The sequence below is a fragment of the Sus scrofa genome, chromosome 13 (genome assembly GCF_054392235.1).
Source record: "Sus scrofa isolate SSC_HxYL_T2T_F1_AM1 chromosome 13, Sscrofa_HxYL_maternal_Yorkshire_Landrace_v2.0, whole genome shotgun sequence".
NCBI classification, from domain to species: domain Eukaryota; kingdom Metazoa; phylum Chordata; class Mammalia; order Artiodactyla; family Suidae; genus Sus; species Sus scrofa.
The window spans coordinates 224,022,082-224,034,848 of NC_139395.1; the positions used below are offsets into that span (position 1 = coordinate 224,022,082).

At 57.5% G+C, this 12,767-nt stretch overlaps 1 protein-coding gene across 28 annotated transcripts in view; it reads left to right on the forward strand.

The window, feature by feature from the left end:
- PCNT (pericentrin) overlaps positions 1–12,767 on the forward strand; it is a 109,031-nt gene that overhangs the window by 59,359 nt on the left and 36,905 nt on the right. For 7 of the 28 annotated variants that reach the window (XM_084992362.1, XM_084992375.1, XM_084992367.1 and 4 more), the window contains 8 exons: positions 1,230–1,392; positions 1,637–1,849; positions 5,470–5,502; positions 6,661–6,890; positions 7,261–7,377; positions 7,494–7,514; positions 8,219–8,425; positions 12,134–12,304. In XM_084992362.1, coding sequence (XP_084848488.1) covers positions 1,230–1,392; positions 1,637–1,849; positions 5,470–5,502; positions 6,661–6,890; positions 7,261–7,377; positions 7,494–7,514; positions 8,219–8,425; positions 12,134–12,304 — 1,155 coding nt within the window. The remainder of the gene's footprint in view (positions 1–1,229; positions 1,393–1,636; positions 1,850–5,469; positions 5,503–6,660; positions 6,891–7,260; positions 7,378–7,493; positions 7,515–8,218; positions 8,426–12,133; positions 12,305–12,767) is intronic. The other 21 variants (XM_084992364.1, XM_084992376.1, XM_084992391.1 and 18 more) reach the window with 9 other exon arrangements.

A 12,767-nucleotide genomic window follows, 5' to 3' on the forward strand; every position in this document is an offset into this window, starting at 1 on the left:
GGGTCGCCCAAGGGTCATTGACTGCAGGAAGCGGCAGGTGGTGGCCTGTCGCCTGGAGCTGGGGCAAGTGTCCGAGAGGGTGGAGGTTCTGGGAGGTGACATGAAAAGAGGCTGCTCTGGGGCTGTTTTCAAGGTAAAACCAGCGGTGTCCCTAGAGCGTGGGCTGGGCAAGTTGGGTGCTTGTGTAGGGTGCTGGGGGCCTGGGCCAGGTGCCAAGTTGTCTGTCAGGACCGCTGGGGATAGGCGCTCTGCATTCAGAGACGAGTCTGGGCCCCGGCCTGAGGATGGCTGGGAGCCTCAGCCTGGACACGGTCACCAGGGGAGCTTGGGAGGAAGGCAGGGTTGAGACCCCAGGCTGTGCCAGGAGGCTCCATGGTGACCGAATTGTGGGGGAGGGTCCCAGGTGCTCTGCCCTGTATGGAGACTGGCTCGAGCAGCATTTCCCGTGTCTTCCGCCCAGTCACCAGTGGCCTGGCCCTGCCCTGGTGCCAGGCTCCTCTGGCACGTGTCCTCTGAAATGCTGTCCCATTGCAGTGTGATGTTTGGACACGTGTGGGCTTGGTGTTCACAAAAGCTGGGGGCCCCATGTGTGGGTTTGTGTTCACAAAAGCTGGGGGCCCTGTGTGTGGAACTTACCTTGGTTGAAAAAAATTTTATTTCTGGCTGCGCCCACAGCATGTGGAAGTTCCCAGGTCAGGGACTGGTCCTGAGCTACAGCAGTGACGATGTCAGAGCCTTAACCACTGGGCCACCAGGGAACTCCCGAAAATTTGTTGGTTGTTTAGTAACTGACACAGTGAGGAACTTCAAAAATGTCCTTTCTTTTTCTTTCTCTCTCTCTCTTTTTTTTAATTTTATTTTTTTGGTCTTTTTAGAGCTGCACCCACAGCATATGGAGGTTCCCAGTAGGGGTTGAATTGGAGCTACAGCTGCCAGCCTACACCACCGCCACAGCAACGCCAGATCCAAGCTGCGTCTGCGACCTACACCACAGCTCACGGCAACACCAGATCCGTAACCCACTGAGCGAGGTCAGGGATCGAACCTGTGTCCTCGTGGATACCAGTCAGATTCGTTTCCACTGAGTCACGATGGGAACTCCCCAAAAGTGTTGTTTCTTACGGGATGTTTATGGTTTCACCAGAATTCTACCCAAGGAGAATTCTGTTGCTGTCAGTATGTGCCATGATGACTTCTGGTACAAAACTCCCTTTTCAAATGTTTCCCAGCTGGAGGAAGCACGTCAGATTCATTCGCGTTTTGAGGAGGAATTCAGCTGCAAGAAGGAAGAGATGGCGCAGGTGGTGGGAAAACAGCAGGAGCTGCTGGAGCGTCTGGACGCGGAGCACGAGGCCAAGGCCCGGCTGGAGCTGCAGCTGCACAAGGCGGAGGGTGAGGCCGCTGCCGAGGGGCCGCACCTCGGGGCTTCGGAAGCACAGGGCCGGGGACAGGGGACAGCAGCGCCCAGGTGGCCCCGACCCCCACGCTCCTGGTGCCTGGAGCTCCCGGTGGCCTTGCGCGGGCGCTCCGCCTCGCCCAGCGGCCCTGTGCCGTCTGAGTGGGAACCGTTCGCGCCTGCCCGTCCCTGCGTCCCCCGCGGGGCCTCGGCAGCCACGTCTCCCACGTCCGTCCGCAGGCATCATCGAGGGGTTCAAGGAGGAGAAGGCCAGCCTGCAGGAGGTGCTGGGCCAGAAGGAGGCCAGCGAGCAGGGCCTGGTGGTGGAGCTGGAGGGCCTGAGGCAGCAGCTGCAGCGGGCGGCCCGGCAGCAGGCGGAGCTGCAGGAGGCCAACTCCGCACTGTGGAGCCAGAAGGAGGCCCTGGCCGCGGCCGCGGGCGAGCGAGAGGCTGGTAAGGAGCCGGGGTGTGGGCAGCGCCGGCCTGGCTACGCCTGAGGCCTTGGGCTCCGGGGCAGCCGTTGACTGTCGAGGCCAGGTCAGCTGCCTGTCTGCCGTGGTCCCCGGAGGCGGTGATCATCAAGGGCCTTCTTGGGATCAGGGAGTTGCTGTTCGAGGGCAGATTTGGGGTCGCGAGGGGTGAGTGGGGCTTTTGGAGGCAAAGAAGGGAGATTTGCCCTAGAAGGAGCCTGGGTGGGATTGGAGGCCGGAGCCGGTGCGGGCTGCGTGGGACCGAGTGCGAGGCCTTTGGGGGTGCAGCTGGGGTTCCTGCCAGTCCTGGGGTCTCTGTGCTGTGCCCGGTTCCTGAGTTCACGGCTCCACCCGTGGGGACCTGTGCCAAGTCTGCTCCTTGAGGCATCTGGCTCTGCATAGAAACCCCTGGATGTGCGACTGTTTTGTTCCACGTTTCTCGGGGTTACTGGCCAAGGACCTGAGACCATGAGGGCTATTTACACATTTTATTTAAAATTACCAGAAAAGTGCCCAACTTTAACCTTCAGCAGTAAGACATACAGTTTTTCACAAAAGTGATTCTTGTTGTGCCTTGAGATTCTTAGATATTTTACGTCTTAAAACATTGAATATGGGAGTTCCTGTTGTGGCACAGAGGAAACAAATCTGAGTAGGAACCATGAGGTTGCAGGTTCGATCCGTGGCCTTGCTCAGTGGGTTAAGGATCCGGCGTTGCCGTGAGCTGTGGGGTAGGTCGCAGACGCGGCTCGGATCCCGCGCTGCTGTGGCTGTGGTGGAGGCCGGCAGCTGTAGCTCCAGATCGACCCCTAGTCTGGGAACCTCCACGTGCCGAGGCTGTGGTGTGGCTCTGGCGTAGGCCCATGGCTACAGCTCCGATTCGACCCCTAGCCTGGGAACCTCCATGTGCCGCGGGAGTGGCCCTAAAAAAAAAAGTCAGAAAAAACCCCAAAACAAAACATCGAATATAAAAACAGTTAAAACATCAGAAGCTTAAAGTGCAGAGCCGTTGTCCGCAGCAGGTCTGTGAGAAGCGATTTCCTGGGAGCTCAGGGTTCCCAGGCCCGTCTGGGCGGCGCCCCCTCGGCCCCTCCCCCTGAAGCCCACCTCCCTCGCCCCAAAACCCACCGTGTGCGTCCCGACCAGGCTGAGGAGCCCTGGTCCGTTTGTGTCGAGCCGGACAGTTGAGGAAGCTCCGTCTCCTCCCTCAAGTCCTTTCTGGGCTCTGCCGCTGATGCGCAGCCGGCTCTGCCCCCTCGCTCAGGGCGCCTCTGCCCTTGTCTCGATGCCTTTGCCGGCGCGTCTGCACGGGCCTGGGGTTCCTGGAGCAACGCGTCGTGTGCGCCGGACCGCCGTCCGCGTGGCCTGTTAACACTGGAGTCGTGTCCGGACTCCGTCTAATCCTTCAGCTCTTTTAGGGCGTGTGGCATCCGTCTGTCTCGGTTCCATTTTGGGTTTTTTTCGGTCTTTTTAGGGCTGCACCTGGGCATATGGAAGTCCCAGACTAGGGGTTGAAACCTATACCACAGTTCCCGGCAACGCCGGGTCCTTAACCCCTGAGGAGGCCAGGGTCAAGCCCGCGTCCTCATGGATACTAGTGGGTTCATTACCACTGAGCCACAGGGGAGCTCCGCTTTTCCATTTTTGGATGTAAGTTTCTTTTGTTAGAAAATGAACCTGCTGTCTTCTTCCCCTTGGAAGTCTCTTCTCACCCTTTGCTCTCGGGGTTTTGTTCTCTTAGTTGGGTCTCGGGTGCTGGCATCTCATCAGGTCTCTGTCTGCGGGGGTCGGTTCCTCCCCCCTCCCACCTCGTGCTGGGGTTGCGGTGACTGCAGCCTCCCACCCTCCCGTGTGCCTGCTCCTTCCTCGGCCCCAGGGACAAAGGCGTGCGCGAACGCGGGTCCCCGGCGTGCGCCGTGCGCCCTAAGTGCAGCGGGTGGGCCTTTCTGCCCTCCCTGAGCGCTGGGCACGCACGCAGAAAGGCTCCATACAGGCAGCTTTCCCTCTCCCTAAACGCAGTGGAGGCTGGGGAGACAGGAGTCTAGCTTTGGCTTCTTCTCCTCGGTTACTCTGAGGTTATAAACCCTCATTTCTTTGCGTCTCGGTTTTTGTTGAGGTGTCTGGCTGTGTTTCTCTGCAGCTGTTTTTAGAAGTGTCTCTGAGGTTGCTCAGGTGCCCTGTGCTGCGGTGGCTTTCCCCTGCGTGCCCTGCTCTGCCTGGGGCCTGGCGTTTTCTGTTACACCTGAGTTTGTGGTCTTGCTTCCCCCACACAGTCCCGTGGGACAGTGCCCTGGGCACTTAGCACCTGGCCTCCGGGTCCCTCCCATTCATAGCCCGTGCCTATTGCTGGAGTTTTCCTTTACTGGATCCGTCTTCCCTGCCCTGGGTGTGAGGGCCTGGGGTCGGGGCCCATGGGAGACACAGTTGTGCGGCCGCCCAGCCGTGGACAGGGAGCAGCCTCCTCCTGGCTCCCCGAGGCCTGAGCGACTGTGGCAGCTCTGTCGGGACAGAGAGCCCTGACGCGCTCGCCCCTGGGCCTGGCTCCTCCTGTGGCCCACCTGCGTGGCCGGAGCCCCCAGCTTTGGGCGGGGCCATGGGACCTGTTCCTGGGCCTTGTTTTATCCCAGGAAATTCCTGCACTTCCTCTGGGTCCGCTGGGTTTGCGCTCATCTTTGCACAGTCCATCTAGGGACTGTAGGCGCCTGCCACCCGGCCCCTGGCCTTCTCTTCCCAGGCATGGCCCTGGGGGCGGCCACAGGGTCCTGATTCTGCTTGGGCTCCTGGTGAGCACTGGCCAGCTTCCGATGGGGAGGTCGGGGAGGTCCCAGCCTGTGGGCAGCTCAGCTCAGCCTGTGTCCTGGCTTCCCTGAGGGTGACGCTGTCTGTCCCATGTATTTTCCTTTATTGTCTAAAAAGTCGGCAGGAGAGGGAGTTCCCGCTGTGGCTCAGAGGGTTAAGAACCCAACATAGTGTCTGTGAGTGTGCGGACTCCATCCCTGGCCTCACTCAGTATGTTAATGATCTGGCGTTGCCACAGGCTGCATATAGGTTGCAGATGTGGCTCGGATTCTGTGTTGCTGTGGCTGTTGCTGTGGCCAGCACCTGCAGCTCCCATTTGACCCTATCCTGGGAACCTCCATATGCCGCAGGTGCGGCCCTAAAAAAGACAAAAAAAGCACCAGAGCCCCTGGGCAACACAACCTGTGCTGGCCTTAGTCCGTCCAGGTTGCTGTACCTGACGCCAGAGGCCATGCACTGCAGGTACTTGCCCCACAGGCCTGGAGGCTGGAGTCCAAGGTGAAGGTCCGGCAGGGCCACCTTCTGCTGGGAGCCTGTTTCTGGGAGGGGCTGGTGCTCTGTGGGCCCCTCTGCGTAAAGCCACTGATTCCCCCTCATGCACTCTGTCCTCAAGACCCTGGCCTCCCAACAGCAGCAGCTGCGCATGAAACTCTGGCCAGAGCAGGGACCTCATGGAAACACCTGAGTTTCAGAGGTTGTCCGGGGCCACAGCGTGTCCGGAGTCCTGTGCCATCACCCTTCCTTCTCTAGGTCACCCGTTCTTCTGTCTTCATCTCCGAAAATGCTGTGTGTTTTCATTCACAGGTAACCCTGTTTCTAGAGCACACAAGGGTTCAGGTTTGTAAAAGCAATGAGTGATTTCTGGGTGATATGCTCGGTGTTTGCATCAGGTTTTGCAATTTTTTTTACTAAAGAGGAAAAGTGCTTTGGAGCTTCTGTGGCAAAGTACGGAAAACGCTAAGTCTGATCTTCAATATTCGTACATAAAAGTGGGCAAGCATCTCACAATGATTGCTGCGGTGACTGGGCCGCAGGGACCTGCCTTGCCATTGCTGTGCCCGGGCCAGGGCCCTACGCTGGGCGCCTGCAAGGTCTCTCGGCTCTGGAGTTGGCCCGCGGCACAGATGCCTGTGCTCAGTCCTGCTGCCCGAGGGCCATGTGGCCCTGAAGCTGGTGTCTGGGTGGACGACTGGGCAGCACTGACCATCACAGCGGTGACACACGAGCCCTCGTTTCAAGCCTCAAAGGCTGTGAGTGACCCTGTTCTCACTGCATGTTTAAGCCTCGTTTACCATAGCTGCTGACGTATTAGCATGGAAACGTACTGGGAACGTTGTTCCTAGTGGGGGTGATAGCTCATCATAAAAGATTGACAGATTTTTATAGACCAAAATAATTCACTTTTGCAGGCTGGTGAGTGGTAAATATAAACTTACAGATTTAACGCTGCGGTCTCCTGATAGTGTCAGCACTTCACCATCCATCGAGGGGAAGCCCCGTTTTTCCATCGAGGCTGCTGGAACTGCAGTTGCCCGTGGGGTGTGGCCTCGTCACCCAGGGCATTTTAGGTCACCTTTTGGTTGGCCAGTGGCTCGACCCTGTTCCTCAAGACAGGTCACCCTGGGCGTGTGGTCAGGTCTGCAGGGAGCCTGCCGCCTTATAGCGTGTTTTCCTGCCGTGTTTTCAGCGGGTCTTGGGCTGGATTGTGGCTGTTCACGGGGACACATCCCTCCCCCCAGGGGCTGTGCGTCCTTGGCCGCCATGCGTCTTGAGCCTGCGGGAGGCCAGGGGCAGTGTGGTGCCTCTGCACGGCAGCCCCTGGAAGCCTCCTGGAGCCCGTGCCCCAGGGACAGGTGGCGGGGCACGGGGCGGGGGCGGGGGCTGCTCTCCCGGCGGCCGCGTGGCGGGCTGTCTGCTGTGCCGGCGTCACGTGGGGACCCGGGCTTTGTTTCCGAGGGACCGCGCCCTGAGCTGGGGGCTTTCTCTGTACCATAGCTCTTCGGAGGGATGTGGAGTCTCTGACGCAGGAGCAGGCGGAGGCCAGGAAGCAGGCTGAGAAGGACCGCTCGGTGCTGCTCTCCCAGATGCGCGCTCTCGAGGCTGACCTGGAGGAGCAGCTGTCGAGGCAGCAGGCGTGCGCCCAGCAGGCGGCCGAGCTCTGCGCTCTCAGGCAGCAGCTGGAGGCCCTGGACCAGCACCTGCGCCGCCAGCGGCAGTTCATGGACGTAAGTAGGCGTTTCCAGCGCCTCTGCTGGGTCGTCGCGCAGTGGCAGCCGCTGCGGCGCCGGGGTTGAGGCGCACACAGGACATTTGGGTGTCGACCACATGCCCCGTCCTGGGCCCGGGGAGCCGGCGCCCGCTGTCAGCTGTGGGCCCTGTGCGCCCGTCCATCCGTCCGTCCGTCCGGGAGGCCCGCAGCCGCCTGCTGTCTGCTTTCCTCCTGCCCGCCCCGCAGAAGCCTCCCAGGTCACACCTGGGCCGGGCCTGCTCCATGCCAAGGGCCCAGTCCCCTGCCCTCATCCCCGCCCTGCGTCGACGGGCTGCGCTGGTGCCGTGGACGCTGCAGGCGCTCAGAGGAAGCGCCTCTCGTGACAGGAGCAGGCGGTGGAGCGGGAGCACGAGCGCGAGGACTTCCAGCAGGAGATTCAGAGGCTGGAGGAGCAGCTCCGCCAGGCGGCCAGGCCGTGGCCCCGGGGCCCCCGTGACAGCGACGTGAGTCAGCCCGCCCTCGGGGCCCGCGCCTGGGGGTGGGGGCGCGTTTTTCTGCAACAGTTTGAAGCTTTATCTTTAGAAACGTTTTTGCCTTCCATGTGCGTGAAAAACGCCAGCGGGCGCAGCTGGACGAGGAGGTATGAGTGCTCCATGCGTGTCTGTGTCCGTCCGTCGGTCCGTCCGCATCCTTGGTGCTGCTGCCCGCTTGCCCGCTGCATGGCCAGATGGGGTGGGGGTGCTGCGCGGGCCCTGCCTCTGGCCGGTTTTTCTTGCTTCCTTCTGCTCGGGGCTGCATCTGGCTGCTTCCTCCTGTGTGAGGCGGCTGTAGCTGATTTGTGTATTCTTGTCAAAAATTTAGCTGCCTTCGAGATGATTGTGGATTTCTGGTTCTCCGGGACTGTGGGCCTTCTCGGTTCCTTTTGGTTGCTCTGGGCATTCCATTCCTTACTGTCAAAATTGATTTTCTTTCACAGGTTCGGCACTGTTAGTTTTGTGTATCTGTTCACTGAGAACATGCTCTCGTGTCCTTTCACCAGACTTCACAGCATGTGCTGCTGTGGACTTTTTGCCCTCTTTTTATGGCCGCACCTGCAGCACGTGGAAGTGTCTGAGCCCCGGGGTCGAAGTGGAGCTGCAGCTGCTGGCTGCACCACAGCCACAGCAAGGCCGGATCCGTGACCCACTGAGCAAGGCCAGGGGTTGAATCCACGTCCTCACAGAGACCACGTCCGGGCCTTAACCTGCCGAGCCGCAAGGGGGACTCTGCTGTTGTGCACTTTTTAATGTGGAAGATAGATTGTTTTAAAAGTTACTGTTTGTCAAGCATTTTTTGTTGTTTTAGGTTGAGTTGTTAGAAGAAAAATTGAGAGAAAAATCAGACGGGCTTAATGAACTGATTGTAAAGAAAGAACTGGCAGATAGACAAGTGTTGACCCAAGAAGAGGAGATTAAGCGTCTGGAGGAGGCAAACGCCAGCAGCAGGCGAGAACTGGCGCAGCTCCAGGGAGAACTGGAGAGGCTGCGAAAGGCCCTGAGGGACCTGGAACAGGTGATCTTGTCATGCCGCGGGTGTCCTGCTCGGTCCCTGGGTGTGTCTGGCCCGTCCCCGGGTGTCCTGCTCGGTCCCTGGGTGTGTCTGGCCCGTCCCCGGGTGTCCTGCTCGGTCCCTGGGTGTGTCTGGCCCGTCCCCTGGGTGTCCGGCTCATGGGACACCTGTGGGCTAACCACACCTGCTCACTGCACTGCTGACCTTCGGTCTTCAAATGTGTGGGGGTCCCCGGGCTCCAGCATCCCCAGCCAGGTGTCCTACAGCTCAGCTTGACCCTGACCCCACCGACCTGGGGATGGAGTCCCTCAGTTCTGCCCCCCCGCGACCCCAGACGGCCATCTCAAGTCCAGCCTGTCCCATGACCCCCTCAGGTTCAGCTGGTTTGCTAGAGCAGCTCACAGAACCCAGACACTTTACTGGGTCACTGGTTTATCATAAAAGGACACAACTCAGGAACAGACGAAAGCATGCAGACGGCAGGTGTGGGGGCCCCCAGCCCAGAATCTCCAGGGCTCGTCCTCCTGGGGTTCTGTGGAGGCTTTGTCATGCAGCCTCCAGCCCCGCCCATCCTCGCCGGTGGTCAGGGCTAAGACGGTCAGTTCTGGCTCCCCTGGTGGCCAGCCCCCTCCTTAGGTGACCTGGGGGCTCCCCAAGAGCCACCTTGATGACACAGACTCTGATGTGGCTAGAGGGCTTTGTCCGAATGTCGGAGCACCTGTGTCACCCTTGGTGGTCAGGAAACGTGGTGGGAGGATGTGCCAGCCGTCGGACCAAGACCAGACAGGCTTCTTGTTCCAGATCGGGACACGTGTAGAGTAACAGTGTTTTATACCCACTTTTATAACCCTCCTTTGTCTCTTGAGTACGCGGAGCTTGTCCTTTTAAGCCTGACGTCTTGAACATTTACTAAGACGTCAGGCTTAAAAGCTTATTTTGTTAAAACACTTTACATGGAACCTCGTTACAATTATTTTAATTTCTGAGTTAGGAATTTATGTCAGCCTCTCAGTGAAACCATTTCCAGTGCTAGTTCTTCATGTTGTAGTTGAGAATTTCACAGCTGTGACAGACAGCTTCTTCTGTCTGAAGGTTCCAGACGAGGTGGGAAGGCTGGCACGGGTGGGCTCCTCTGGTCGCGGGAGGAGGCGGGGTGTGGGTGAGTGGAGGGCCTTTCTGGTCAGCATTGCCCCTCCCTACGTGTTTAGTCTGAAGGAATTGAAGTTTCTTTTTTTTTGCGTTTTAGGGCCACACCCGTGGCACATGGAGGTTCCCAGGCTAGGGGTCCAATCGGAGCTGCAACTGCCGGCCTGCACCAGAGCCACAGCAACACCAGATCCAAGCCATGTCTGTGACCTACACCACAGCTCATAACAACGCCGGATCCTTAACCCACTGAGGCCAGCGATTGAACCCACATCCTCATGACACCAGTCAGATTCTTAACCTGCTGAGCCACAATGGGAACTCCTGAAGTGTCCTGCATTTTGTCACTGGAGGTTAAAAGTATACTTGAAAGTCTGAGGCTCAATAAGAATTTTTATTTTATTTTTGTCTTTTTAGGGCTGTACCTGCAGCATATAGATATTCCTAGCCTAGGGGTCTAATCGGACCTATAGCTGTCCACCTACACCACCGCCACACGGGATCTGAGCCGCATCTGGCACCTACACCCAGCTCACGGCAACACCAGATCGTTGACCCGCTGAGCAAGGCCAGGGATGGAACCCACGATCTCACGGTTCCTAGTCGGATTCCTTTCTGCTGCGCCACGATGGGAACTCCGAGAAATTTTATGTTAGAGTCCCGGGTTTGGCTCTAGGAAAACCCTGCTCCAAGGAGGAGAGCTTTTTTAGGAGTGTTTGGTTTTCGAAAATACTGATGAGAACCAGTAAATGAAGGACTCGCTGTGCTCGGGTGCTCCTCTGTCGCCTGTCCTCAGGGTCCAGCCGCTTGCTCTGCTCGCTTGGGGACAGTGTGGGGCGGACAGCCCCGGAGCGTCACAGGTGCTGGGTTGTAGCAGTGCCGTCTTTTCGCTGCCGAGTTGGTCCACGTGTCCAGTTTCAAAGGCCTGTTCCCCCCACCCCGTGTGTTGAGACCGTTTTATCAACAGTACATGTTCTTCGTAGGCTTTTTTTTTTTTTTTACAGTTTTACCTTTTTATTTTGGTGAGAACATTTAAATTCTACATTTTTAGCAACCTTCAGTTATACAATACAGTGTTACCAACCATACTCATCACATTATACATTAGATCCTCCTACCTTACTCATTTTATAATTGAAAGTTTGTACCCTATTACCAAACTGTCCCTATTTCCTCTACCCCATTCCCTGGAAAGCACTATTCTACTCTCTGTTTCTATTCAAATTTTTTCTTGGTTTTTGCTTTCCAGGGCCACACCCTCGGCATACTGAGGTTCCCAGGCTAGGGGTCTAATTGGAGCTCTAGCTTCCGGCCTACACCACAGCCACAGCAACAGTGAATCCAACCCGCGTCTATGACCTATACCAAAACTCATGACAACGCCAGATTCTTTTTTTTTTGGCCTTTTTCCCTTTTCTAGGGCTGCACCCGAGGCACATGGAGGTTCCCAGGCTAGGGGTCTAATCGGAGCTGTAGCCACTGGCCTACGCCAGAGCCACAGCAACGCGGGATCCGAGTCGCGTCTGCAACCTACCCCACAGCTCAGGGCAACGCCGGATCCTTAACCCACCTAGCAAGGCCAGGGATCGAACCCTCAACCTCACGGCTCCTAGTCAGATTGGTGAACCACTGAGCCACAAAGGGAACTCCTCAACGCCAGATTCTTAATCCACTGATGGAGGCCAGGGATCGAGCCAGCAACCTCAGGGATCCTCGTCAGGTTTGTTAACCACTGAGCCACGAAGGGAACTCCAGTATTTTTTTTTTTTTTTAAAGATTCCACATATAGGCAGAGGAAACGAATCCTCCTAGGAACAATGAGGTTTTGGATTCGATCCCTGGCTTCGCTCAGAAGGTTAAGGATCCGGCGTTGCCATGCGCTATGGTGTAGGTTGCATATGTGTCTCAGATCTGGCATTGCTGTGGCTGTGGTGTAGGCCGGCAGCTGTAGCTCTGATTCAGCCCCTAGCCTTTCGTAGGCTTTTTAATGGGATGTGAATGTTCACTCTACAGATGCAGTGTCACCGTGGCCCGGTTCTTAGGCAAGTTCTTTCCAATTAAAATTTCTGGGAGTTCCCACTGTGGCTCAGCAGGTTAAGAACCCAACATAGTGCCCGTGAGGATGCAGGTTCGCTCCCTGGACTCACTCAGTGGGTTCACCACCCGGCATTGCCGCAGGCTCAGCGTAGGTCGCAGACACAGCCCAGGTCTGGTGTTGCTGTGGCCGTGGAGTAGGCTGGCAGCTGCAGCTCCAAGTCAGCCTCTAGCCTGGGAACCTCCACATGCTGCGGGTGCGGCCCTAAAATTGGGGGAAAAAGAAAAAAATCGTAACTGTCTGGAGACTGATCTGTACCTTGATGAGTAACTGCTGAGGCCACTTCCTCACAGTGGAGTAGCGGGCACAGGCCGGCCCTGGAGCGGGACTGTGCTGTGGACCCTGTGTCTGGCACCTGCCAGTGGGCATAGTTGTGCCCAGAAGGGCTGAGGACAGTCTACTGTGGTCACAAACCGCAGTTCGAAGCCCCTAACTTCCTTGCCTAAAGTAAACCTTTTCCTCTTGAGTAGGATAAGGAGGCGTCGCAGGGGCAGCAGAGGAGTAACTTGCTCTTGGTGTCTACACTGCAGTCTAAGCTCGACGAGGGCAAATGCCCGGTGCCTCCTGTGGGCGGCTCTTCCGAGGGTCCCGAAGTCCAGCTGGAGGCAGTGCAGAGGGTGCTCCTGCAGCGTGAGGATGAGGTGGGTGCGGGGTCGGCCACACGGGCACGTCCCTCCCTGTGCGTCCGTGAGCAGGGCGGGGCGTCCAGCAGGTAGGGTTTGTGACCCCTGCTTGTTCTCTGTGATTTTCACGTTTCCGCGTAGGTTATAGAACGTTAACAACTTTTTGTGGCATGTACTTTTAAATCTTTCACAGTGATTTTAGTAATTATTAAATCATTTAGGATACTAGGTAAATTTTTATTTTTTGCTTTTTAGGGCCACACTGGTGGCATATGGAGGTTCCCAGGCTAGGGGTCTAATTGGAGCTGCAGCCGCCGGCCTACACCACCGCCACAGCAACGCAGGATCCGAGCCGCGTCTGTGACCTGCGCAGCTCATGGCAACACCAGATCCTTAACCTGCTGAGCAAGGGCAGGGACCGAACCTGCATCCTTATAGTCGGATTCCTTAACCCCTAAGCCATGACGGGAACTCCGGATAC